This window comes from Aythya fuligula, chromosome 5, assembly GCF_009819795.1.
Source record: "Aythya fuligula isolate bAytFul2 chromosome 5, bAytFul2.pri, whole genome shotgun sequence".
Classification (NCBI taxonomy): domain Eukaryota; kingdom Metazoa; phylum Chordata; class Aves; order Anseriformes; family Anatidae; genus Aythya; species Aythya fuligula.
The window spans coordinates 22,183,341-22,210,615 of NC_045563.1; the positions used below are offsets into that span (position 1 = coordinate 22,183,341).

General features: G+C 44.9%; 1 protein-coding gene across 3 annotated transcripts in view; it reads left to right on the plus strand.

Moving 5' to 3' along the window:
• MOB2 (MOB kinase activator 2) overlaps positions 1-25,742 on the plus strand; it is a 113,858-nt gene extending 88,116 nt beyond the window's left edge. For all 3 annotated transcript variants that reach the window (XM_032188287.1, XM_032188286.1, XM_032188285.1), the window contains exons 2-5: positions 14,866-15,026; positions 16,268-16,361; positions 22,638-22,762; positions 24,436-25,742. In XM_032188287.1, coding sequence (XP_032044178.1) covers positions 14,866-15,026; positions 16,268-16,361; positions 22,638-22,762; positions 24,436-24,746 — 691 coding nt within the window. In that variant the 3' untranslated portion in view covers positions 24,747-25,742. The remainder of the gene's footprint in view (positions 1-14,865; positions 15,027-16,267; positions 16,362-22,637; positions 22,763-24,435) is intronic.
• The last annotated feature ends 1,533 nt before the right edge of the window (positions 25,743-27,275 follow it).

The window sequence follows — 27,275 nt, forward strand, 5'->3', positions numbered from 1 at the left end:
TCCCTCCCACAACTTTCCATTGTACCAAAATAGTTCAAAATGTTTATGGTTCAGGGCAACTGACATCAGAAACTGACCTGCTGTGCCTCACCGAATATTTCTGTAGCAGGCAGCCACTGCGCTGCACTGAGCGGCTCGGAAAGGGCAAAAGAGCATCTCGTGCTCTGGCAAAGCATGGCTAGGCACTGGGGGCCTTGCGGCAGCTCTGCTGTGCACAGGAAAGCACAGAGGGGCTTGTGGAGATGGTTCTTTGACACAAGTGCCTGCCACGGTGACAGAGCGGGTCCTGATGGAGGTAGGCCCTGCAGCCTCACCAGGCCCTTCAGAGTCCCTCAGCGCCATGCGCAGGGAGCAAAGTCGCTGCGAAATTCATCAGGTTGTGCTTGAAAGTGTGCCTGCTACAAGCTGTAGGTACCCCTGTACAAGGCACCAAACAGCCTTGGCTCCTTCTGGAGTGTGGGACTTGAAGCCGTGCTCTGGGAGGAGGCCGTGTCTCGTTAGGCCTGTGTGCCAGGCACTCCTCCATTTCTTTGGAATCGTTGTCACTGGTGTTTACTGCAGGAGTGTCACAATCCCGCTGTGTTTATGAAGCTTGGTAAGCCGTGTACGGTGTACTGGCTTAATGGAGAAGCCAGTCTGTGTTCATTCAGAGGTATTTTACAACATCGAGCTGTATTTTGGTTGTGTTCTACATCCGGTGAGCAGATAGCCAGAGGGAGATGACTGCTGACATTCCTCTGTGTGTTGAAATAACCCTCTAAGGTGTCTCCAGAGCTAGTCTTAAGTTAGTGGAGCCCATTAACACCGAAGCTAGGCTGTTTGAACTTGTCTGAAAACGTTTGTTTTCCAAGTTTGTTTCTGTTTAGTGCTCCTACACTTCTTTCAATAACAAAAGTGTAGGAGAGGATGGGGATTGGTTATAGCAGATGCTCCCTGGGTGAAAAGAACATTGTAGATGTCTCTAATTCCTTTTAATTTTTTTTTTTTTTTAAAGTAGAAAAAAAAAGAATTGTCAGTGAGTGCAGCTGGCTGTGCTCAGAAAGACAGGTAGTGACAGAACATAACTCTTAAAACAGTTGAAATACCTGAAAAACAGCTAAAATACACCCCAAAAAAATATCCCATCATGCCATGCAAAGCTGATAGAATTATTGAAGAAAGGTACCTTGGGCTTCTTCACAGTAACTTCAATGCCAGAAAAGATGTCAGGTGTCCTTGGTAGCTCCTCTCACACTAGCCACTTACCGAAATTTGCTGTTCAGGCCGACGTAGCCATGTATCCCAGATCCAGAACAGCAGAGGCTTACAGGGACATATGCTGACGATCAGCAGGATGCATTTGGCAAGACTGGAGAAAGGAAATTTGTGCTGAACTAGGTCTTCCTGACTCCTCGTTATACAAAGTCCTCGGTTACAACGTGACTGCCTTTTTTATTTTCTTCAGAACTGACCTACTCAGGGAACAGATAGGGTCTTGACCATCTGTATGGGACAGAGGGGAAATTGCATTGTCTCAGTTGGAATACTTTCTTTTCTGTTGTTTTTCAGTGTACAAAACCTGTCTTGTTACATCATTCAAATGCATCAAAATGAGTGTTTTTTTTCCACATCTTATTTAACAGGTGAGCTAAGTATATCTGTTAACTGACTTGAGTTACAAGCTTTCTGAAAGGGATTCATACTGATTTTTGAAGTAGGGATTTAAGTGTTGAGACTGGATCACCCAGCGGTGATATTTAGCTGCTCTCTTGAGAGAGACTTCCTTCATAGGAGATCATCTTTCATTTCTTCGCGGTGAGATGGCTAACGCAGCTGTGCACCAGTAGGCACGGCTACATCCCTGCGAAACCACTGTGATATCTGCCCCTTGCTGCCAGGAATTGAAACGGGGCTTCTCAGGCAAGCACACAGCCTTGGTTGAAAAGAGTTAGTCATGACCACCCCTTGTTTTGAGGTGTGATGCTGGGTTGGAAAAGCTGCTGTAAAGCATGACTTCACGTTGTGTTTTGAGCAAGAAGCTTAAATACCAGTCTCTGCTTGTGTGAAGTGATTAATTGTAAGTCCCTGCGAGCAGCTAAAGGTATTGCTTGCCATTTGCACGTGCAGCCAAGGGAACGAAGCTAATTCAGCACACAACCGTTCATCTAATTCTAATATTTGGCTTGGAAAATTACTAGTCTTCCTTAACCAATTCCTTGCCTCTGCTTTCAGTGTTTAATTAAAAGAACAAGCAAGCAAGCTCTTGAAGGTAATGCTACAAGTTTGAATGCATCTATATTCTTGTGTTTTTTTCTGGTCACTAATGGGTCAGTATGTGTCTACAGAGGTGCCTCTGCTGAAGCTTTTCAATCTCCCTTGGAGTATCCTGAAAAGTAATAAATTAGTCAGGAATCACTACTGTCTCATAAGCTAATTAACAGTGGTTGATCTAACTGTACCAGTAATTAAACTATTATCCACCCTACTGTTTTTTCAATCATTCATTCAAATATAATTTTCTTTGACCCATAATTCTGTAGAATATATTTTAAATAGATCAGTCTTCCTCTGTTGTACATAAAGCAAAATTTTGAACTTCTAGGAACTATTGAAAGGGCTGTGTTATTGATGACAAAACCGAACAGACAGCATTGCATCATTCTTTTGCAAAGCAGTTTAAAAATTAACTAATGGCTAGATTACTGAATGCTTTGTACATATTATTCGTTAATGAAAGCTATCCAATTACGATAATGCTTTAATTCCTTTTACCTTCAATTCTCTCTTACCTTGTGAGGGGAGACAGTTTGTGTCGTCTTACTAAAAAAATCAAAGAAAATTCATATTAAGACTGAAAGGTACTGTTTCTTATAGCAAAATCTCATCAGGACAGGTGGGATTTCCCTGAACTAACTTTGATTTACATTTCAAGAAAAAATAGTAAGGAAAAAAGAATAGGTTTGGTGTTTTTTTTTTTTTTTTTTTTTTGGAAAGCTACCATTGAGTGACCATGACCTGTGATAACTTCTAGCAATCAAATGTTCTTTCTAATAAAAATGCTGTAGTTGACTTCAACTGTAAGAGATGAATTTGTCAAGCTTGCCAAACAGTGGATCTGAATTTCACGTGGGGCTTCTTCACATCGGTATTTCTGTGCCCAACCTGTTCAGTAATGGCTCTGTAGGTAAATGAACTCACAGCTATGTGCCGGTACAAATGCTTTGCAAATAAGTTCATGAGTGCAGGCATGCAAAATTGCTTGTGAATCCTGAAGACAACCTATAATTTTCCCCCTGCTCTGTATCAATAGACTTTATATTGTTTACTCAAGATCCTACACAAAGACTAAGATATTAGAAGTAATAGATAGGTTTCCAGCTGTGTTTCTATGTATGCTCCCACTTGTGGTGCACTAGTGCTCTTCCGGCCTAGTAAATCCTTCTACATTCTTTTAGATGTGAAACACTGTTTATCTGAAGGATTCAGCTGCTGAAATCCTGCCTACTGTGCGATTACACAGAGACGATGTTTTCAAAGGTGGAACTGTATCTGTAAGGAAGTAGCAAAACAGAGGGCAGAACTTGATTGCACTCTTCCCAACCAAAGTAGCCAATGTAGCCTTCCAATGCCAGTCACGTTTTATGCCTAAATAATCACAACTTGCCCTGTTCTGCCAGAAATAAAGACAGCCCTTCAGTGTTCCTCGCCTCTGGGACCGCGCTCAGCTGCCAGCTGCCGTGCTGCAGCACGGTGAGAAGGATTTATCTGTGGAGAGCACCGACTGGGAGCAAGTATTCCCATTAACTGTTTGGGGACTGTGTCACACAGCCCATATTGCTGCCCTCCGTACTGTAGTTACCAAACATACCATAAAGCACTTTGTACTGGTAAGAATTGAGAAGTATTTCAGATTCCAAGTACATCAGATGGTACCGTGCTTTGCGGGACAGGTGAGGTGGTGAGCTAGGCTCACCCCTCTGACATACCTCCTTTGCAGGTTTTCTTTAGGCTGTGGTGGTACCTAAAGCTAGTTAGTACTGGTAGGTGAGTATTGGTGTGGGAAAAGGGCAGCGAGGAAAGTAAAACCATACAAAGCCAAACCTGTCTGCACCCTGGTGCTCTGAGCAGAGTAGGCTGTCTGCAGTTGTGTGTCTTGGGCTGTATAGCAAGAAGTCTGCGTGCTAAAGCCAGGTTGCCATGGAGAAATAATTCCTTGCTCTTAAAGCACGGTTTTACCCTGAAAAGCAACTCTGTGCGAGCTTCATTGTGAAATCCCACGTTTACGAGGCCGTGAGGTTTCCAAATCAAATTTGCTCAGTTTGGAAATAAAAAGATAGCTTTGCAATCTGCCAGCTCTACAAACTGCCTTTGGCTCGGAAGATAACAAGCGGCGTCTTCAGTGGCTCCTGTGCGCTGGTGGTGAACTCCCTCCCCGCAAAGGTGAACCCGAGTGTACTGCGTGTGCTCCCCTGGAGAGATAGCAGGGCTGCCTCGGAATGGCTGGGAGGAGCGGCTGCTGCCAGAACTTGAATTTAACCATAACGCAGAAGTCAAAACAGCTCTTCTTTAAGTGTATTCCAGTGGAAGATTGCAGGAGAGAAAGTAACAACAACAAAAAACCTGCCTAAGTTAATAGACATGTCTGAAAGCACATGGGTAATAGATATGTTAATTAAGTTTCCACGGTTTTACTTCAGTACCTCTTACATTCTGCAAGTTGAAAGAAAATGTAAAACCTTGAGAGGTATGGGTTTTTTCCTTGTTGATAATTGGGCTGCTTTTACTTTTTCCTTGTTCTCGCAAACGCTTGTGCTGGCCTCCAGAATTCCAAGTCATGTTGAATAAACACAACCACCAGCCTGGTAGGCCTGTATTTGCCTTCTCCGTAGTGTAAAAGGTGTTAAGAGCCACCCTAAAACTTTGCTTGTGTTCAAATGTTGGTGCAGGTCACCTGTCCTTGTGGTTCCTCCTCACAGGTCCTGCTGTGAGAGCTTTCCCCCTGCAGCACACAGCCCCTGGGCAGCAGTAGGCTCTGCATCTCAGCTCTTCTCTGCTCTGAGCTTGGTCCTCCTCCTTCCCCCGTGTGTTTTAATTAAAGAACTTCAAGCCGTGCCATGGATCTCTGCCTTGGATTGAGATGTTTTCCAGCATACAGAAAAAGCTATTAATCTCCACTGACTTTAAAAGGGTTTGAGAGAACCGGCTCACGTGTAAACATTTACATGCGGAGCTGTTTGATGAGATGAGTCCTGGTCCTGCTGCCCAGCTGCAGTGCGGGGTATATTTAGCACGAGGAGGGCAAGGAAGTGTTTGTGTTGCTATAACACAAATGGTGTTTTCCTCTGAGGGAGGCGAGGACGCAGGAGCATCCTTATCTTGGGGCTGACAGCTTTGGAGTGTGTGCCTGGGAACTCAAAGGAGCTGCATGGTAACCAGACAAACCCCAGAGCCCAGCACTCTGGTCACTGTTTTCAGCTGGAAAGTTTGTGGAAAAAGTTGTGAAAGGGCCGGGTGGAGATGCTGCTGGAGAGAGCCACGGCAGCAGGGCCTCTGCTGTCCCTTCATGCCCCATGCTGGGCCCTGCTCGGGGCAGGAGGCATCGCACGGGGCAGAGCGCCCAGGGTGCTGCCTTCTCCAGCAGCCCATTGCCCTCCTGCTCAGGTTTTGCTTTGCCTTCAGAGCTCGCCCACAGCTGGAGAGCTGAGAACACCGCCACAACAAGGAGGAACACCCCCGAGCCTGTCACACGCTCAGGCCTCTGGCGCAGCGCTGTGCTCTGCAGCTTGTTCCGGGCGCTGGGTGAAGGAATTGTTGTGGCACGCCGACTGTGACCTGCTGCATCTCTCACCACAGCCCCCATCTGGCTCCACGTGGAGGTCCTGAGAATAAACATGAGGGAAGATGTGTCCTTTTACTTTCCTAAGCCTTGGATTACCAAAAACCGGGCCTGTGCAGGGTGGTTGCTTGGGTAGGACAATTTTCTGCATTCCTGCTGGCGAATGGCTCCCTCTCACTTGCGTCACCAGTAAATGCTCTGCTCTGCTGCCACGGCTCGCTGGGGCTCTGCCCCCTCGCTCGCTGCCTGGGGGGCAGCGCCCACCCCAAGGCCCCCGTGGAGGCAGGGGGAGGTCAGAGGCGCGCTCTGCTGCTCGGGGAGGAGTCCTGGCAGGTACCGGAGAAGAAAGGGAGCCCCAGCGCAGCGTGCCTCACCACAGGAATGCACACTGCGCCTTCCTGCAGCCCTCACTGAGCCCTTCGCAAGCCCAGCCTTGCCTCCAGAGCTGCTCTTCCCAGAGCTGCACTATGGAGAAAAGGGGGGGTCCTGTGGCCACCAGCACCTCCCTGGGAGTTGGTGGCCTTCAGGAGGCAAATGACACGCAGCTGCCACAGCAGGGGGGCAGGCAGAGGAGAGAGACCCGGGGAAGGGAAGGGAAGCCGGAGGCACGGCGTGGGCAGGTGCCCCGTGTGCCCCTCGCTTTGCCAGCAGCACCAGCTGGAGCTGGGTTTGGCCCTGCCGAAGCGTTTTGGGCTTTGTGCTGAGAAGCAGCGTTATGAAATGAGGTTATGGCACTTGTCGTCCTTAACATGCCTGCCATGCCTTGGCACCGGCTGCGCCGCGCAGCATCCGGAGGCCGAGCACAGATTCCCTTTTAAGGCAAAGAGCCACTGAGAATCCCGGGGAAAAAGTTTCCCTGGCATGGAGGGTACATTCTTCTTCCCTCCTCCCCTTAAGTAAACTATTAGTAACGTTGAAAAACAGAACAAAAATGAAGGAGCAGGGCCAGAAATGCTGCCCAAGGCATTTTATTCGGCGCGGCCCCCTTAGAGCCGTGCCGTAACCTGGCCCCGGGGCTGACCCAGGGCAGGAGCTGGGAGGAGCAGAGCTGGGGTCCCGGGGTCTGTCGGGGACCTGGGGCGAGAGGAAACGGGAGCGGAGACGGCCTGGAAGTGCACAGTCTCCTTCCCATCCCCAGGCCCTGGAGAAACAGCCTGACCACAGCAATCCGTGAGCAATTGTCTAGCAGGATGCAGTGGGTTTGGGCTTGCGTCCTAATACCTTGCAGTCTCCCTTCCCCCGCTGACAGTCTGTTCTTTCCCAGCCCTGGACGTGGACGTCCAGGGTTCGTGGTCTGGGCGTGCTGTCTCGTGGCGTTTTCAGCTGAAGGCTTAGCGCGGGTCTTGGCTAAAACAGGAGCTGTGACTGCAGAAAGCTCTCCGCAGGGGGACTAGATCTGCATGGTTTTAAAAGAAGAGGGAAATACAAACACCATCCCTCGCTTTCAGCTGCAGTGAAGTTCAAACAAGGCTTTTAATTCTGCCTTTCGTGCCTGCCGTACAGAGAAATCAAGGCGCTGCGTTCCCAGAAGGTGACCTTCAGGTGACTGCAGCCTTTAAGCCTCCAGCCCTTTTACTTCTCAGAGGGCAAAAGACTGTGTCCTGCTGTGGGAGATGGGGTGGCTGGGGTGGGAAAACAGCGTCTGAGAGTTTGTAGCTGGAGTGACCTGCTGCTTCGCTGCTCGTGCTGGGAGGCTGCTGCTGGGAATGACATTTTAGCTCATAAAACTGTTTCCTTCCTGCCATGAATAGGTTCTGGAGTCCCATAGTTGCACAGAGCGTTTCTGACCAGAAGTGAACTGATAACTTCTTTCCGGTAAAGTGCTATGGAAAAAATAGCAGATAAGCCAAGCTGGGAGCAGTCAGCCTGCTTTTCCTTGCAAAGCCACAGCCCTCAGGGTGGCTGAGAGCCTTGGTGCTTTCCTTTCTGCACAGGGGAGCGCGTTAGAGGGAAAGGGTGTGAGGGTTCAGAGTTCTTACTTTCAGATGTTTTGTTTGCTCTCCTGCTCTACCACTGCCTCTGATTCCTTGCCCCAAGAAGGAAAGGGGAGAGAAACTGCAGCGAAAACCTCCAGCATGCTTTTAATTTTGAGTTACAACCCCCTGTTCACTGCAAGATGTAAAAACGTGAAAGTGGTCGTAAGGATTGGCCTAAGGGACGCCGCTGAGATGTTGGCTCGCTGCCTCTCTAACTCTGCGTTGGCTGGTGTTGTAAGAAGCTAACCCCCATCCTCGGATTACCAAGAAAGTGGGTTTTGGCAAGAGTACTTTGTAATGCTTCATCTGTGGAGGATATTTTAAAACATGGTGTTTCAGAAGGAAAGGAAAAAATGACAGGATGAAAATCAAAGGCAGAGCTAGTTTGATACCCGCCGTGATGTGGCAGGCTGGAGGAACACCGGGGCGAGCTGTGATGCGGTGTCGCTGTTGGGACTCACTCTCAGGAGGCTGTTTCCCATGGTGGTGTTTTGGTCAGGAATGCAGCATTTCAACCCTAAAATTTTCCTGCTTGTGAACCATGTAAATCATAAAGCATAAGCTAAATTACTTAAAAATAGCCTCCTAAAACCTTAGGAATATGTTTTTTATATTTTGTAACGTTCTGTGGGCTTCTTGTTTTTGATCTTCCTTAAAACAGATTTGTCCTTTTGTGCTGCTTCTGTACGCAGTGCTGTGAGCCTCGGGCTCTCACTCTCCTCTCACCAGCACCGAATACATCAGCTAGATCGTCACACCTCAGAAATGTTCTTTTCTGAATTTGCTGGTGATTCCTGGAATTATACCAGTTAACCTTGGGTAATAAATAGGAGCAGTTATTAAAAAATATTAACCGCAAAGTAAGCGTCTTTGTGTTGCAAGGTTCATCATCTGTGGCAATTTTCATCCCCGCAGACCTGAGTTGCCTTGTGAGTTTTGAAGTTTGCAAGCAGGGAGAAATTCGCCACTTGAGGCCTGCTGGACTTGCTCTGTTGATTTTCAAAGAGAAACCAGCATCACCTGGCTGGGACCTGAAACTGGCGCAGGATCCAGAGGGCACAAAGTTTTGCCTACAGCTCTGGTTCCTTGCCATTATGTTTTTGGTAGAATATATATATATTACTTTACTCTTTTAAAGTCACTTCAAAGTGACTTTAAAGTCTTTCTCAAGTCACTCTCCCATATGGTGTTTGTTTCTGGAAACAAACAAACAAAATAACCTTGGATTTGCCACATTAAGAAGAAAAAAAGGCACTGGTGACTTGTATTTTAAAAAGAAAAACTAAATGGCCGTTCACCCCAGGGTGTGGAGAGCTGGGTGTGAAAGGTGTAGGGGATGGTGACTGAAGCCTCATGGTTTGACCCTGAGCAGGCTGCAGTTTTCGAACTGGTGTCAGAAACTGCCCAGCCTGCTGGAGGTGGCAGGATGGGGTTAGAGCAGTGCTGGGCAGCTGGTTGTCTCTGGGAAGAAGGAATCCTGAATTGGTAAAGATGATCTTAACATGCGTGATCAGTTTAGTGAAGTTTGGCATTTCCTAAACCACGGGCATCCCCTGTGTGATCCAACTTGTACTAAATGCGGCTCACATACCAAAACCGTGGATGCCTGGTACGATTCCAAGCAATGTGAACCAAATCGTGTTAAGGAGCGTGTCCCTGCTGTGGACACTGTGTCCCTGACACGTCTTCAGCTGAATCAGATTGCTGCCCCTGTGCTTCTTTTGAAACAAGCCGTATCAGTTGAAATGGAAGCACGTCCTTAGTGTTTGTACAGTGAATAAACTTTGAACCTTGCAGCCAGTTTCTGGTATGAAAGGGGAATAATACTTTCCTCCTATGGTTTTAAAACTAAATACCTGGATGGTGCTTTGAAGATGCTCCAAAGAAGGTTTTTTAGACCAAGAAACTACCGGGCATCTGATCAAGAAGGAAATGAGAGAAATCTTGATTAACTGAGACAGGCTAACAGAGCAACCTGGGAAATTGGCATTTGTGCTCGATCTTAACGAGGCGGTTAGTCCAGGAAAAAGATCATCGTGGCCCAGCGGGCCCATGAATCCGTGGTGTTGCCTTACACGTCTCTTTCTCCAGTGAGATCCAGGCAAGCTTCCAGCCGCTGTGTTTTCTCAGGTGAACACGAGGCTGAGGACGGGACCCGGCAGGAGCAGCAAGGAACGTTCCCTCTGGCTGGAGCCGGTTCGTGGAAGCTGCTGTTACAGTGCTTAGCATGAGCGACCTCTCTTGTGCCATCTCCCAGCCCTTCTCCCTCTCTGAAGCTTCTTCCTGGGTGTCACTTGGCCTGTGGCATCGTACTCGACCAAGTGCCTAACACCACACACACACAAACCTAGCCTGGGACTTAGCTGAAGGATTAGTTTGCTCTCTGGTTTACCTGCCAATGAAAGCTGCTCAGTGCTGTCTCCTTAGCTCCCGGAAGATGTCTCTTTCCTGAACTAGTAGCCACGCACGGATAGGCAGGCTTTGGGCTAACCTTGGCAGACCTCCACCGTGGTGCTGCATCGCAGCTCTTCCTGCAGCTGCTTTGGGGTTGCATTGATATGACACGTAAGTGCTAAGATACATTGAGCAGAATTCTCTCTTTTTCTTTTTAGGTTTTTTTTTTTTTTTTTTTTTTTTTTTTAAAGAAAAGCACAGATAAACAGAAATCAGGACTTCTGTAGGCTTCAGTAATGTTTTGAAAGGCACTGCCCTTTTTGTGGTCTTGCATGACATTTAGTTACGTTTTCCAGTAAATAATCTGTAGGTGATGGATTGTGGTGTTCCCTGGGCAGAGCAGTAGGTCTCCACAGCGCTTGACACTTTTCCTTTCTCTGAAGGCAGGCTGAACGAGCTGGTTTTGAACGTGCTGCTTTATGCTTGCTGCTGTAGTCTTCACTTACGAGGGTGTTCTGGGACACCTCAGAAATGGCAACACGTAATTTCTCATATTTGTGTGCTTCAAAGTGAAAAACTGAGGAAGGCCTCTTGCATGTAAGCCTGGCAGCACAAAGGGAATAACGGGTGGTTTGGTGGTTCTCTTTGCACACCGGGAGTTGGCTCCAGGTAGGTGGCGTTTTCTTAGAGGCCTCTGAAACAGCAGTTTGGAGGGAGGGGAGAGCAGAAGCAAGGAAGCAGACCTCTGGGCTTTTCTTCTGGTACTTCTGGTAAGTGTGAATGTCTGAGCCTTGGTTTATCTGGAACACAGAGCTGTTACTTGTTGACTCTTCATCACAGAGAAACGTGTTTCTTAAACTGTTTTCTCCGTACTGCTGTATGCTCCAGCTTTGTAAGTCTGTAAAGAAAATGCTTTAGTATTGACCACTATTGACAGTTTCTAACCTAAACCTACAGTTTTGCAACCCAGGCTGAGCATGATTAAATTAATACTACAAAGTCTGATTTTACAACCTGAGTTGTGTCTGAGGGAAGATGTGTGGTCTGATTTAAAACCTGGCGATGTTAAGACTGGAGTTTCTTTTGTTTGTACTTAAAACACTTGAGCCGTGTAACACCCCAAGCAGGTCAGGAAGATCTGCTGGTAGAAACGATTTTCTGGGGTCTTGTGTTAGTCCTCAGCAGCTGCAAAAGGTTAAACAGAAGTTTGTGCTGCAGATGGTGCTCGGACATTCGGGTTTCAGTGGTGTGAGTAGAACCCCCTGGGTGTCTGTGACACCTGTGAGTAGGGGCCTTGTTGCAGGCTCAGTGATGGAAGTCACGAGCCCAGCTCTTTCTTAAGCCCAGGCAGAGCCCTGGGAGGCTTCTGTTTGAGGCCATTCGCTTCTGACTGAGGCCGTTGTGGACAGACTTGCAGCCTGTTGAGAGGCGCCTGCAGGTACTAACGTGTGGGAATGAGTTGGTTTTGTAAAAGGACCACGTGTAATCAGCACGTTTGTGAACTCCATCTAGCACTGAATGTTTGTTGGGTTTCCTGGAGAGAAGGTGCTGAAGGGAGGACAGGGTAAAGGTGATGCACGTGCACTCGCTGGAAGGTCTGCCTCGGCCTCCTGTGCCTGCCCTGCGTGCATTCCCTCCGTGGCCTGGTTCCGTCACCTCCCCGTCCCTCCGTCTTTGACCCCCGTCCCCTCTCCCCCTCCTCTCAGGAGCTGCTCTAAGCTGACGTGGTGCAGCCCTGACCCGGGGACCTTGGTTTGTCCTGGAGTAAAGCAACGATACAAACTCTGCTCTGCCTGTGCTGCTTCGCACTGATAGCTGTCCTCCCCGGGTGGTGAACGCGGTTTGTCAAACCGGCCTCTCACACTGAAGGTATTTTCCGCCTCAGTGTTACTGACCTGTAACTCTCCTTAGCTTCTTAAAAGATGAACTTCTCCTTCAGTGTCAGAATCCTGCTCCTCCCCCTAGATAAACAAACAAAATGGGAAACCACACAGCAGAAAAAACCCACAGCCTAGGAGTATCTCCTGGGTTGCCTGTAGCATTGCCTGTCAAAGGCCCAGTGAAGGCACTGCAGGGAGCGTGCCAGGCCTGGCTGTACCAGCCTAGGAGTAAGGCAGCTTGTGCTTGGAATTAAGCAAATCAGTGCCCTCGGGTATTTTTGACTAGCTCAGGGCCAAGCGCATGGTATCAACTGGATTTATGGTGTTTACTGTCAGGGTAAGGTGGTTTCAAGTCTTAACATGGCATTCCTGCAAAAGGAAGAGGACAAACATGTTGCTTCACCTATTATAAAGTCAGGTTACAGGCTAGCCAGCGAGACTGTTCCTTCATGCCATTCTGTTTTCTTTGGCTATTATCAAGTTCTGTGAAAACCTGCAGCCTCACGCCCAAGCAGAAATGAAGGGCACAGAATCATACCTTTAAATACCTTCAAGGCCTTCCTGCAATTCTTTCATGGATGTTTCTTTCTTATCTACAGGTCATTTTTACATGGTGAGGTTCAAAAGCTATCTTGCAGACGTAAGGGTTTGAAGACAAGAATACTTAGCTAAGAACCGGGATCTAAGACGTCCCTTTGGGCACCAGCTGTGAGAATTAGTCCAGGTTGCCTCATTAAATCATCCCAAGGGACGTATCTTGCAGACTTCCTTTGATTTGAAGGGCATTGCAGTGGAAAAAGGAGATGGCAGGGAAATGTGCAAGAGAAGTAACTACACAGTAAACTGATTGGTCTTTGTAAATACTGGTTTTAGTTTATTCTCCCACTGTAAATGTAGCCTTTTAAAGGATATTCCTGTCACAGGCACCCCCTCTAATGGTGACGTTCTCATGAACGTGTGGAAGTGCAGCAGGACCGTCTTTTCCCTGCTGGAGAACTCTTTATGATGGTTCCTGTGCGTCTGTGGCTTGTGAATACGTTGCGAGGGTGTAAGTGTGTGTCCTGCTGTCATGAAGCTTTCCTTGATTGCTCCTTGCAGGCGGCCTTCCTTCCTCATCAAAAAGTCCCTCCAGTCTTAGGTTACTGCTTAGAGGGAAGTATGACAAGGCTCAACCCGAGTTCTAGGCAGTAACCAGTGGTGGTCCCGGTAACTGAGCTGTAGTAAGCGATGGCAGGCGTTCCTTTCTAGTAGAAGGCAAGTCAAGGTCTCTCCCTGCTACAGCAGTGCTGAAGATGTGGACCATGAGTCATTCTGAAGATGGGTTTAATGTACAGATCAGTAAGGAGCCCGTAAAAAGAGCAATACAAAGAATTATACTTTCTTTGGGGAAAGCACTGACGCGTAGAACACCATTCCAGGAAAAAATGTGCACCCCAACCTCATAGCAAAAATCAAGCACTTATCTTAGGGGCACAGGTGGAAGATTTTCTAAGTGTGCTAAGAGCCATAATGTGAGGTCAATTTCCTTTGGATGGGATCCAGATGAGTTTCAGCAGCAAACTTAACACACTCATCTGCAAAGTTGGGCGTGTCTTGATTTCACAGATTCTTAAAAACCTGCTCTTTAACCAAGAAAATCTGGCATTAAAGAAAACAGCATCTCCCGGTGTGTATGTGATAACGCACAGTGAGTATTGCTTACTGCACGTGTCCCACACCATGAAACACATCTTCTGTTTCTGGTTAGCTGGAATTTTTAAGGAGAAACGCATGGATTTGCAGCTGTTTGACCACACAGCCTAAAAAAGCCAAAGTGCTGACCCACCGTCCTTCCTCAAATGTCCGTACTGAGCCCCCACCCTAGGAATATCAGTTGGATACAAGAAACACTTTAGAAAATGGATAAGAAATGTCACAGTATGGCATGGAGATAAACGCACTTTATGGGATTCTGGAATGCCCTTTGTCTGCTTTTATAAGTACAAGCAGAGGGTTATTTCATGATGCATCTCTGCCAATAGCTTTTTGCATTGGATTTTACAGGATTTTCAGGGGAAAAAAAAAACAAACACTGAACTAGGATCAGATATAATGGGAGTTGAGAAAGGAGGTGTTTTTTTAGTTGTCAGTGCTTCTAGCTGAAGTCACAAATGCACGCTTCCAGAAGACTTGTGGAATATCAGAGAACGTAGTGCCACAGCCCCGAGGAATGCTGTGGCTCTGAGTAAGCAGTGCCAGCACATCGTGCGGAAAGAGCGTTCTTCCAAAGGAGAGCTATCTGCTTGCAGCGGTCTGCTTGTACTGTCCCTCAAGCTCCCGTTCCACAGGTGACAGCTACCTGTGATGCAGCAGGTTGTTGGTATGCTCACAGCAGAGCAGCTCCTTTGAGCACAGTGCCACGCTGCTGTCACGACTGTTCGCAGGTGTACAGGGCGACTGTCACTCTCCCAAGTAATTTGCAATCTAAACTGACAAAAGGACAATGGAGATGGAATGGCTCGGTCTCACGTTTCTTACACCATTCAAAACCTTCCCAGAAATGTGAAAGAAGTGACTGAATCAAATGCACTTTCTAAAAACCAATCTTTTACTTTAATAAACAACAACAAAAAAGGTTAGGTTGATAGGAGGGAAGGCAGGAGGGGTGCTACAAAGAGGAATAAATATAATATAAATACAAGTGTATTATATTTTTTATAAATATAAATACAGGAGTTTGTATAAACCAACTTCTTTCAGGTTTCAATAGCTGTTCATCAGCAGTAGAGGTAACCCTTCTTTTCTTTTTAATCTCTTGCAGAAAGTCCAAGGGAAAGCCAAATGGTAAAAAGCCAGCACCGGAAGAGAAGAAGCTTTACCTAGAGCCAGAATACACAAAATCCAGAATTACTGACTTTGAATTTAAGGAGCTAGTGATGTTACCACGTGAAATAGACCTCAACGAGTGGCTAGCCAGCAACAGTGAGTATTGTGATCGTACAGCTATGAGATTGCTGCCCACACCCAAGGAGGCACTCGTTCACTGGTTCTTTTTACTGATTTCAGTGCTTAGAAAAACACGCAATGACTATTTATGCATACTGCATAATGCATGCCATTACACCTTGCATAGTAATTAAGCTGTCTTAAAATACAAACCAGCTGTGCTCAGCAGGGGAGGCGTGATGCGTTTCTTCCTTCTAACTCACCCACAGTGGCACTGAGGGCAGTAGGGCTGCTGATGCTCTTTTGAGGACCATCGCTTCGCCTTTGACTGCTCTGCTAAACCTGCTGGTTCAGCAGGTTTCTGACTCAAGCTATTGGTTTTCCAGAAACACTATAAAAATGCTAGTTTAGTAAGACATGTATGCAAGGCAGTTATGCTTAAAACCCTACGTTTTGACATATTTTGGTTAGATTTCTGTTCTCCATTCCTTCCAAGCTTTGGAGGAATTACTGTGAATTTAAACCGTAGTCAGGCTGGAACTCAAAGGTGACTGAGTACCGTGGCTGAATGCTGTATCTGTGCATCTCAGCTCTGATGGACAATACTTTTATGTGCTGCTGCTTTGTCTGCCAGTTCTAACCTGCAGTCTCAACCCAGTCTTCTTTGTATTTTCAACAGTATGTGGTAGTAGCAAGAAAGTTCTTTAAACTGCACCAGGAAAGTTTATAGAGGCTCATTAAGAAAACTGAAGTGCCCCAGAGGAGTAGTAAAATGTTAAATATCTCAGGAGATTTTTAAAAAGTAGAAGTGTACTAGTTTTCATGTGTTTTTTCATGTGTTTTTTTTTTTTTGTTGTTTTTTTAAAGGTATATCATTAGGATTGTTAATATCATTTTGTAGCCACTGTGCATTTTAAGTCTGACTTCAAAATAATGTAGCAAATTGTTTGCCTTCAGCTTGGAGTAGAGTATTCTGCCGTAAAGGTTAGGCTGATGATGACAGAGACACTTTCCAGTCTTGCTGCTTAGTGAGTAATAAGAGCTGATGCATCATCACGCTTTCATCTTAAATCAAAACAAGAGCTTTCATTCTTTGTACCTCTTTGTTTTGCAGTTCATCATTAGACTCGTTTAACTAAATCATGTTTAAATATATACGCAAGCTCCAAGACACTGAGGTCACTTCACTTGATCTATTTAAATAATTGTCTGGAGGACAAGCAGTGTTTGAAAGTACTTTACTTCTGAATTTCTTTTCCTTTGTGTTTATTTTTCAGCAACAACTTTCTTTCATCACATCAACTTACAATATAGTACAATCTCAGAATTCTGTACAGGAGAGTCGTGTCAGACCATGGCAGTGTGCAATACGTAAGTCGGTATTTACTCTTACGGGCTTTCCATGAAGTCTTGAGTGTGGCCTGGGGGAGGATATTGGTGTTGGTTGGCACTGGCCAAGCACATCTCTTCACTCAGTAAGGACGTGGAAGCTGTGTGTCCTTTTCCCCCCTCTCAGCAGTGAAGTGTGGTGGCAATGTGTTTTTGTGAAGGACCAGGTCTTTGACTGTTCTGAGCTGGTTTTATAAGGTCAGATCAGAGAGGCAAATTGCTGTGTGTTTAGCTTGAGGGGAGGAGAAGCAGAAAAAAGGCAAAACTGTCCTTCCTGGTAGCACTGCTGGGATTCCAGAGGAGGCAGGGAAGGATAAATGAATTGTGAAAACCTCAGTGGGTGCTTTTGATATGCAGCGTACTGACAGAGCACCAGGCTGCTGATGGATAACCTCGAGCCTGACGTGAGCCGCTGGCTTTCTGCCTGAGCCCCTGGGCACAGAGGGCACAAGTGGCAGCTTTGCAAAAAGCACAGAAAACGTTTTGGTTTGGCGCTCTCCCTGTGTAGGGCTTAGTGGACTTTTTAAACATTGACTAACTGTCACTTATGAAAGAAGGCTTTGTAGTTCTGCTGTACATGGTGAATATAAGAAAAAGTTACCATAAACTCCTGCTCTTGATTAGCACAGTCCAACATGATGGAAAATGAGATCCACTTGAGTATGAATAAGCCTGTTGTGTTTTTTTTTCTCCAGCACATGTGTTGATAGTCCCATTCTTCCCTCCTCTTGCATTTCCTGGGATTAATTTAGTTAAGATGGATTTTAAAACAGAAGAGCGAGCTGTTAATGTTATAGTACATCAAACAGGCATCCTAGGAAATGTATGGAACAGAACCAGAGCTCTGTATTGTATCTCTAACGATAATTGCTTAGTGCTTAAAAGGAATCCTTGCTTAATATACTAGGCTATCTTGTACACTGGAAATTAATATCAGGGGCCTTCTTTGAGAATGCTCTGAAGAATGCAAAGTGTACAGAGGATATTTTTGCATGTAAAAGTTGGAAAGATAACTGTCAGTAGAGAATTAAAGGCTGTGCTAGGGGCTTTGAAAGCAGGCTGGAACAGAAAGTAATAAATCTCTGCTGGACTCAGATTTTATCAAAAGTAGACAGTGTGTCTCTAAATGAGAAATGGTGATCAGTAAAATGAGTGTTTTGTTGACTCTTGCTCCCAAGCCTTCTCATGTTTTAATTCCTGATGTAGCACTGGCTGTCCAAAGGACTGAGCTTAACTGTTGATCGGCTTGTCTGATGGGAAACGGTGACTAAAAGGAGATGGTGGCGAGAGGCTAGTCAGCGTTGCTCCATTCTGCTGTAGGGACTCTTAAACAAGGGTTCTCTGTAAGCAGCTTACGCTGCAGAATAAAGAAAGGAAGTGTCTGTAGGTGGCTCCAGCTGCAGTCTGTATTTTTAGTGGTGAGGACCAATAGCTGAATGTTCCTATCCTTTGTTTTTGAAAACTGAAAATTGCACTACTTGGGAATAACAGGAAGCATGGCTACACTTGTGTGAAACGCTTGAAATGGTTTGTGTTTAGCTAAATCAGAACAACTTCAGTCATCTTCCTGTACTTGGGGGCTGATGACTGATTCATGTTGCATATTTCATTTTGCTGTGAAGTGTGCAGGTTCACCTAGCTCCATGCCTCGGTGCAGTTCAGTTTTGAAGGCCCTGTTCATAATTGTGTTCTCCAAATATCTCCAATGACAATTCTGGATATTCCTTACCTTTATGTTCTGCCATTCCTCATTCTTCTCTTTTGGAAGAGAGATGCCTAAACACAGAGAACTGCCTCAAAGACGCACGTTTGTTCATGTCCAGCTGTGACTAATACAAAGCTATATGCTCCCCCTGACTTTTTATTTTAAAATCTTACCCTAATGAAGTAAGGTTAAGCGGGTGCTTGTTGTATTGGAGAAACACCAGTTGATATGATTTGTCCTGCCTCTGACCTGTCTGTAGTACATGGATAACATCACCTAAGCATTAGAGTCAGTTGCTGATTAACCCGATGAGACAGCCCTGGTCTGACCTTTTGTGACTGTGTGTGTTCAGCAGCAGCAGCTACCTGGGTTAGGGTGCCACAGCGTGCCAGTGTTTTGGAATAAGGGTGCTGTTGGCTGTTTTTTGTAGTGTTGATTTCTCTAGCTCAGTGTGAAGTTCTGTATTCGTTCGTCCTATGTGCTCTCCCTGCCCAGTTCCCCGAGGCATGGTTTGGATCACACCCTTCTGGTCATACCTAAGGAAGGCTTTTTGTATTTATGGCTGGGGTGTTGCACTAACTATGGCAAACAGGTTGCTTGTCTAGTTCCTTTGCATTCAAACTCACTGCAAATACTCAATCCTAAGTTTAGAGGGCTTGCTGGCAAAATAAATACAAGTTGCAGTTTAACATTTGAGGTAAGGTTTTAACATCTCAGAGAAGTTCCAGCCAAGTGACAAACTGCAGACAGATGCAGCTTTCAGCTCTGTCAGATACACGAGATAACGTAGCCATCTGCACACAGTGAGAGAGAGAATTTCTGCTTAGGGTCACAAAGAGACATCTGACCAAAGCTTAGGCTCCTTGTAGGACAGATGGAAGCACTTGCTGGCAAGGTGGGATAATGCCAAGAAAAATAGGGGAATGGCCAGTTATCTTTAAAATTTAGTGAGGGTGGCCTGAATGTAACTTGGGAAATTTTTGCTCATTAATACGTTTATTGCTTGCTGTAAAGCAGGTACTGTATACGTTATAGTTTATTGCTATTATTAGGCAAGCTAAGGTTCCCCACCATGGCCTGTAAACTGGTTCTCTGTAGCTGACATTGGGGCAAAACTTCTCAAAAATGATGAAGTGAGTGGATAACTAAGAGCCTTTGTGAGTGCTGTTCACAAGGTTGAGACTACAAAACTCTCCAGGCAGAAATTAAGAAATTATACAACTTTCTAAGCAGCCTACAGATAAGAGTGAAAAGTCTTATTTTGGTCCATTAAAATCCCTTAAGGAATAAATTCCTTATTACTCATTTTTTTTCCCTAATCTTGCAGTTTATCTCCTGTCTGTTATCCTTAGTGTCCCTGACTACAGAAGCTCTTCGCAACTCAAACTTGCATGTTTTGTAGCGTCTTTGGTTCCCTGAGCTTCTACACAGTGGCTCTTTTTTCCTTTTTTTTTTTTCCTTTTTTTTTTTTTTCCCCCCATCTATATGTTGCTTTGCCTCTGTCAAACCACCAAAGCTATTCCAAGTTGCTGCCAAACACTGTATTACAGCTCTTGTACTTTATACAATTTGCTATCCCTCTTTCTTCATAACCTGTCTTCTGGCATTTGTAGCAGGACTGTCTCACCCTCCTTTCCAGACATCGTACCTCTAGAGCACTTGCCTCCCCCTCCTTACAGCTTTTCCTATGTACTGAGGTAGTCTCTGTTCCGCCATGGCTTTCCTGTGTACAGTAACAGCTGCATGGCCCTCCTTAAACTCGCCAGCACAAAACCAGGAGGTTTTGTAGGGAAAGGGATAAAACATGTACACATATTAAGGCACTGTGACTTACTCTGTATTTGTTTTACTGTTATGTGTATAACAGGCTTTTCTATGTTAAACCCATCAGTAATTGTTCCCTGGGATTTAGAAGGGAGCTGCAAACTCCTTGTGCTCTCCATACTGGGAAAGTTTAAGTTGCCAAAATTTTACATGTGGAATGAAATCAAAATCTGTATCATGTAAGCACTTCTTGAAAAGTGCCTTTAAGTGTCTGTCTTTATGTCCTTTTTGCTCCCCAACCCTTGCCTAATATGGGGCTGTGCTGTCACAGAGCCAGTGGTGGAATGCACTCAGGCTTCTGTGCCCAGCTGAGCCCCTCAATGGCCCCAACCTGGAGATTACTCCAGCGCGGTGGGAGCTGCTCCCTGCCTGAAATGTTCATGGCATGCCAGGGGCTCCTTCCTTTCTCTCTTCAAGACACGTGAAGACTTTGTTCACAGAGCTTGAAACAGAGGGAAGACAAATGATTCTTATCAAACAGGACAACCCCTGTAGTTGTCCCCTTACTCTTAATGATTTTTCTGAATTCCCATTTTGCATAATCAGCTTAACTGTTAAGGAAAGGCAAAAGGGATGTACAGTGGGATGTTGTAGCAGATTTATTCACTTACATTTTTGTGTAAGTGAACTTGCACAGTTGCCAAACTGTTTCTTTTAACTAAAATCCAATTATCCAGATTTGGGTTTGTGCCTAAGGGCAACTCCAAACTGTTCTGTTTTGTAGCTGAGGATTTCTGCAGCATGTAAGAACTGCTGAGGAGCAGACAGTCCAGTCTGCTGCTGCTCTGGCCTTAAGACCCAAGATAAGTCAAGAGTTGCCTAGAACTGCCTTCCTCCAGCTGAACGCAGGGCTAGACAAAGGAAGGGGACATGGCTTGGGTTTGCACACTACATTGTGCAATTCCCTACATGTGGATTGTATAAGGGAAGTGAGCAGTGATGAGCAGAGCCCACCCCTAAGGCCCTAAATACTAGTGTTGATGCCAGGCATAGCTCTGCAAAGACCTTTTATCCCCTGCTGTTCCCATTCACTTACCTTTTTGTGCCCTTTTGCAGGCCATCCTGCTATCTCCAGTAAACAAGGGAGTTACTGAGCACCACATGCTGAAAATGCACTGAAAGACAAATTCCAAACCTTAGGTGTCTGCAGAACTAGTTTTCAGCTGTCTTTCCTCTCTGTAAAGTCTGAGCTGACTTCTGTGCTGTTTCCTCTTGTATTCATATGGCTTGGGGCATGAACTGTTCCTTACAGTCTTCACATCACCCCCCTCAGGCCCCTGAAGAATCTTTCTGGGCAATGAAAACATGCTGTCAATTAGAACTTTTCAGTTGCTACATACCGTTTTTCTTCAGTTGCTTCAGGACTATTCTGCTGGTCAGTATATGTAAAACTCTGCTTCCCAAGTGGCACCTATAGGTCCTTCTAGTTTAACACAGTCTAGTCCTGTTAGGTACAGAAAAAAGAACACAACATTGAATCCTTATCTCCTTGAAAAAAAAAAAAAAAAAAAAAGTGTCCAAAAGTGGCTAAAGTTCCCACTGAAGAAAGAAAAATGTTATCAAGCAACTGAGAAGTCCAATACAATGGCTTTCTTATCAGTCTCATAATGGCTAGCACCTGGAGCTTACCCTGTTTGAAGGAAGAGTTCAGGAATTGGAACTCAGGTAACTAATGAGACATAGACCAAAAAAAAAAAAAAAGTTTTGCTGATTTCCTTATCTGAAAAACATTTCTTACAGTGTATAGCTGCTCCTGGTAACAGCAGTGTACTTTCAGCGAATCATGGAATGGCTTAGGACATCCACAGCTTCTCTGGCAGCCTATTCTAGGGCCTCACCACCCTCAAATTAACTACCCTTTAATTAACGCATGATTTAAAGAAACAAAAAAAGAAGGAACAAAACTTTGAGTTCTTTTGCAGCCTTCAGATTTCTCTCTCAAGCAACTGCAAGAGTTGTTAGAGAATGTTTCTGTTGTATTTCAGTGGCTGCAGCTGATCAAGGTAATTACAGTTGCTTTTGAAAAGCCTCACAATATGCTAACTCTTCCTGTTCCTTTAAAATCCAACAGGATTATTCCCTGGTGGCAGTGTAAAATGTAAATTCCATTGGTTTAGGGTGTTTGGAAACAAAGGAGCAGGCTTTTGAGGCATGTATAGGTAAGGATATTCAAAACGGCCGTGGAATCCCAGATAGGATTTTGGAACAGGATTTGTACTGTTCAAAAACACTGCAAGTATTTCAGAGCACCAGCTTTGAAAAAGCTGGTGTTTTGGAGCCACCTTCTGTCTATTTAATAATACTACACTAAAAAGACTTAATGTTTGGTGATGTTAAACATCAGAAGTTTTATCACTTTTTAAAAGGCAGCGTGTTACAATAGTTATATAATGCCTTCCTGTACAGTTTTATGGACTGTAAACCCTCAGTCTGTCGTGGATAAGTAGCTATCACTGCCCCTCCTGGGAAACTTCAGCAGCCTTTCTGTACTTGGTATTACTTCCTGTGCTCTGGACTAAATAGATGGGCAGAAACAAAACTGGCTCCCAGAAATTCAGGGCTTTTGATGTAGACAGAAAAATACCCTGAAGTGAATCTCTTCTGTGGCAGTGATGATACATTTTGGTAATGTTGCAGTTGCTGTTTTATATTAGTTAGACACTAACCTCTTAGGAGTTGAGCTGAGGATCCGAGGTACAACACGGTGACACTGTCGATTCTCTCCACAGACAGTACTACTGGTATGATGAGCGGGGAAAGAAGATCAAATGCACTGCTCCTCAGTATGTTGACTTCGTCATGAGTTCTGTGCAGAAACTAGTGACAGATGAGGACGTCTTTCCGACAAAATACGGTACGTTTACCTTGGGGCAGGTGCTTCCTGTGGCTTTTTGCAGATGCCATAAGTAAGGTGGAAGTTGGCATATATGCATTCAGCATATTTATTCATACCAGACAACTTCACACTTTTTTTTAAGGGAGATTTTAATTTTGGTTCATTTGTACAGTAACAAAGACTTGTGCTGTTGGCATAGGACCTGGGGTGAAAGACTACTCCCCATCCTGTCCCCTTGGCTTACATTTCATCAGGACATCTTTTTCTTTAAGTGTTTCAAGATCTAGGAAAAAGCCTGTATTCAGAGAGGAGAAAAACTGTCAGTATGTGGGTATTTAACACAGTGCATTGCTAGTAAAAATTAGCCTTGTTGGTTTTTTATTATATCCTTTAGAGCCCTGATGTATTAAGAGGGAAATAAATTGCATTGCCAGGAATGTGGCTAGTCTTCCTTGCCTAACAGATTGTTTAGAATCTCCTTTCTCCTCCAGAAATTAAATAAGAACATGATTTTTAAGGACTGAAAAGAAACAAAAGTAATTTAAACTCAATTTGTATCTTCACAAGATAGCTACTTGCAATGCCTTTGATTAAGGGGGAAAAAAATAGAGACTTATTGAGCAGAAGTTACTGTAGATGGTCTTAGTCCGGACTAAAAGCAGCTGGCTTCTTGAGTCCCTTCTCCAGATAGCTGAGGAACTAGGATGTTACAGTGTCATGCATGTTCAGCCAACAGCACTTACCTATAAGCATCTGGAAGGAGGCAATGCCCAGTAAGCCAGTTGCAGTTTGAGTATTTTGATATTATTTTTGTTATTGCTTTAAATATGCTAATTCAAAAGGCAACAAGGTCTTTCATGTGAGTCACTGTGGCCAGGTTGTACTGTAGACCGCTAACATACTTCCTGTTGTGCATCACGCATAGGATGGCATGTTTTTCTTTTCTGCTTGCCTCAGTTTCACTGTCAGCATCACCAGCAGTGGATGTCTAACAGTTGCCTTTTACAATGAGGGCAGACTAATGCTCCAGCAAGAATGACAGAATCACAGAATTGTAGGGGTTAGAAGGGACCTCAAGAGATCATCGGGTCCAACCTCCCTGCCAGAGCAGGTTCCCTAGAGCAATTTGTAGGCAAGCATCATTTAGATTGCACCTGAGAGAAGGCAGCCAGTATTTCCTTCTATTTCTTCGCCCATTTGATAGAATTTCAATAATGAAATGAGGGAAGTCTGCCAAGTACCTTAGTTTCCATTTTGTGATCTGTTAAATGGTCTCATAACTATTACACACTTTCAGCGGAAAAATTGGTTCCTCCTGGACAAACTAGATAAGAACCCAGAAGAACCTCTCATTATTTTTACAGCCAGTATCAAAAAACATATGGTTTAAAGAATGATTACATTTTCTTCCTGATTTTTGAACCTTAGGGTTTAAAAGCTTAACTTTAAATGAAAACACTTAAAACCTTAGACTCTTCCCCGTAAGTCTTGTAAAAAAAAAAAAAAAAAACATGTTGGGAAGATGATACAGGGCCCGTGAGTTGCCTGTGAAGTTACTGGCTTTATTGCCCCTGAGTTACCTTTAAGGTAGGCTGGTTGCACTTACCCACGGCCTGGACAGAACAAATGCTGATGTGGAGCTCAAGGTGAGCAGCTGGAACTGACACGGTGTTTCTCTGTCTTCCTTTCAGGCAAGGAATTCCCAAACTCGTTTGAGTCCTTAGTGAAGAAGATCTGCAAGTACCTGTTCCACGTGCTGGCCCATATCTACTCCTCACACTTTAAGGAGACTTTGGCACTGGAGCTGCACGGACATTTAAACACGCTCTACACACACTTTATCCTATTCATCAGGGAGTTCAACCTGGTGGACCCTAAAGAGACCACCATCATGGACGACCTCACAGAGGTCCTCTGCAGCAGCAGTGGGAGCAGCAGTAACGGGAGCGGCAACGGGAGCAGCAACAGCGCAGGAGCACAGAACCACGTGAAAGAGAGATGAGCCCTCCTACAGGATCTAAACTAACATTAAAAACAATATTATATATTATGTGTGTATGTGTATGTATATGTTCAGATATACATACAGACATATACAGCAACGAAAGCTGAAAGAAATTATGCTGCCACCACAGGACGTGTAGTCATACGGGACTGTATGGAGCTTTGGTTTAATGCGCCACCTGGCGAGAAGTTGCACCAATTTTATTTTATTTTCTGTCCACTCCTCCTTTTACCTATTCAGATGGATGATGAGTGCTGTTTTTAGAGAAGAGCCAAGCTTGAGAGTGGGGCCACTCTTGGCTTTTTTTGTTTTGGTTTGGTTGTTTTGGTTTTTCTTTCTTTGGTCTTGAGTGCAAGCCCTTTGTCCTTCTAGGATGGTGGTCCTGCCATTTTAAAATTATCTATTATATTATGAGAAGTGACTTTTACTTTGAAGTGGCTTAAAATGCAGATTTGTTTGGTTTTTTTTTGGGGGGGTGGGGTGGATTTTTTGTTCAGTTTTCCATAGATTGCCCCTTACCCCCTGCCAAAAACTCCCCCATTGAGTGCATCTTGCCCTTTGCTAGCTTGGAATGGGAAGAAACTCCTGGCTTGACTAGAGTAGCAACTAGGGGCTTGCTACGTGCTGAGAGTGGGCATGATTCTCCAGTTGTCCCGTCTACCTGGTCACAACGTGTGAACGTGCAAGAGGATCCACAAGCCTTTCTGCTTATCGCTCCTACAAAATATATGCTCTCTTCTCTGCTCCCCCCACCTCCTCTTTTCCCAGGCACATCTCTATAAATAACAAGCGTGAGATCACTGGAGTTTAAAACTTACCACGTGCAGAGCCACCACCATTTGCTTCCTGTTGAATGGAGGCCGGGGAGGGAGGAGAAGGGTATACTGAGTCCATCACTGCCTGTGCTAGAAAGATGGCTGTTGGCATAAAATTATATTGTTGGCTTATTTTAGTTCATCTGTTCTATAATAATAAAAACAAATCTATCAGCCATAAGTTTTGGTTTTGTGTTTGCAGCGTCAAAAGTCACTGGAATCCACCCAAAGCTTCCCTTTCGCTGCTGGTGCAGTTAACCTTGGTGTCAGCCACCTTTATGAACAGCTCTGAGTCTTCCACCCTGTAATCTACCATTTACAATCAATTTCTTGCCCTTTCTGGTATTGCTAAGAACCTTGTCCCCAGGTGAACCTGCAGACCCAAGGATAAGGGACACATGGAAAGGAGCAAATTTCCTGTCTTTACATACTTAAATACTGTAAATCTAGTAGGCTCCTGGACACTTGCAGCAAATCGTGTATCACAGTATCTGGATCAATATTGTATCTGGATAGCGATATTACTCTTTTTCTTACCATGTCCGCTGAATTCTGGCATTCCAGGTTTCCAGTTGGGAAAATGCCAAATTTTGCTTGCAGTTGTGCTTCTACCCAATCTGCAGCAAACACTCTTTGGGAACCGTTTGTTACTGCTTTTAAATCATTAGCCTGAGGTATATACATTAATAATAACTGACATGGCACGAATCCTAGAAAAGTTTCCTGAATGAGCTCTAAGTGCACTGGGAGTCAGTAGAAATGGGAAAAGGAAAGCAAGCTCAAGAGCAATGAGAACAACTGCAAAGGGAATAGACAAGGAAAAACACACAAAAAAAAAAAAAGTACAAAAAAGCACAAGCAAGAAGGGAAGAAAAAAAGCTAAGAAAAAAAGTGTGAAGAAGTACACAAAAGCAACCATAGGTAAAGGAAGAAAAAGGTGCAAGTGAGAATAAAAAGCAAGACATTATAAACATGAGGGGGAAAAAAAGCAGAAAAAGCACAAGTACAGGAAAAGGGAAGTGGAGGAGCATGCGAGAGAAAACACCCCCAGCTTCGTGGGCCCGGATTCTGCTTGTTTCCAGATTGCAGAAGTGTTTGAGGGCACGGCTTCCCCACCACATCCTCCTGCTGATGCTGTCAAATCCTGATGAAAAGTCCTATGCATTCTCCATTCACGCTGACCTGAGCCTTCCCATAATGATTTCCTACATCAACGAACAAGTCTAGCATCACCTGGTTTATCAGAAGTGAGCAGAAGTTATCAGAACAATGTCATTTGTAAGGCCCCTGTGCTACCTGCAGGGACAGCATACAGTAGAGATAAAGGTAAGAAAGTAATAGCAAGGCCATCAACCCAAATCCGAGTATTTCTGGTCATTCGTTATCTACTTGTAAAAATGCACTCGCTGTCTTAATAAAAGGCCAGATAGAAATGACATACCTGGGAAAGGTTTGAGTTGAACAAGAGGCAGTTCAGTTCTCTGGAAAGACTGACTTGGCTTTGCGTTGTGGTCTCAGACTTCAGCGTGGAAGCTATCAGATGCTTGGCTGTGCCTTACCTTCCCCTAGGGGAACCGACAGGACCTTGCTTGGATGCAAAGCAGCGCACATTGGTTCAGCTACCAGCACAGCAAAGTGCATTTCTTTCAGGAGAGCCAGTGGTTGGTCATGGCAGCTGTCCTGAGTTGCTTCTGCAGACATTCAATACTCC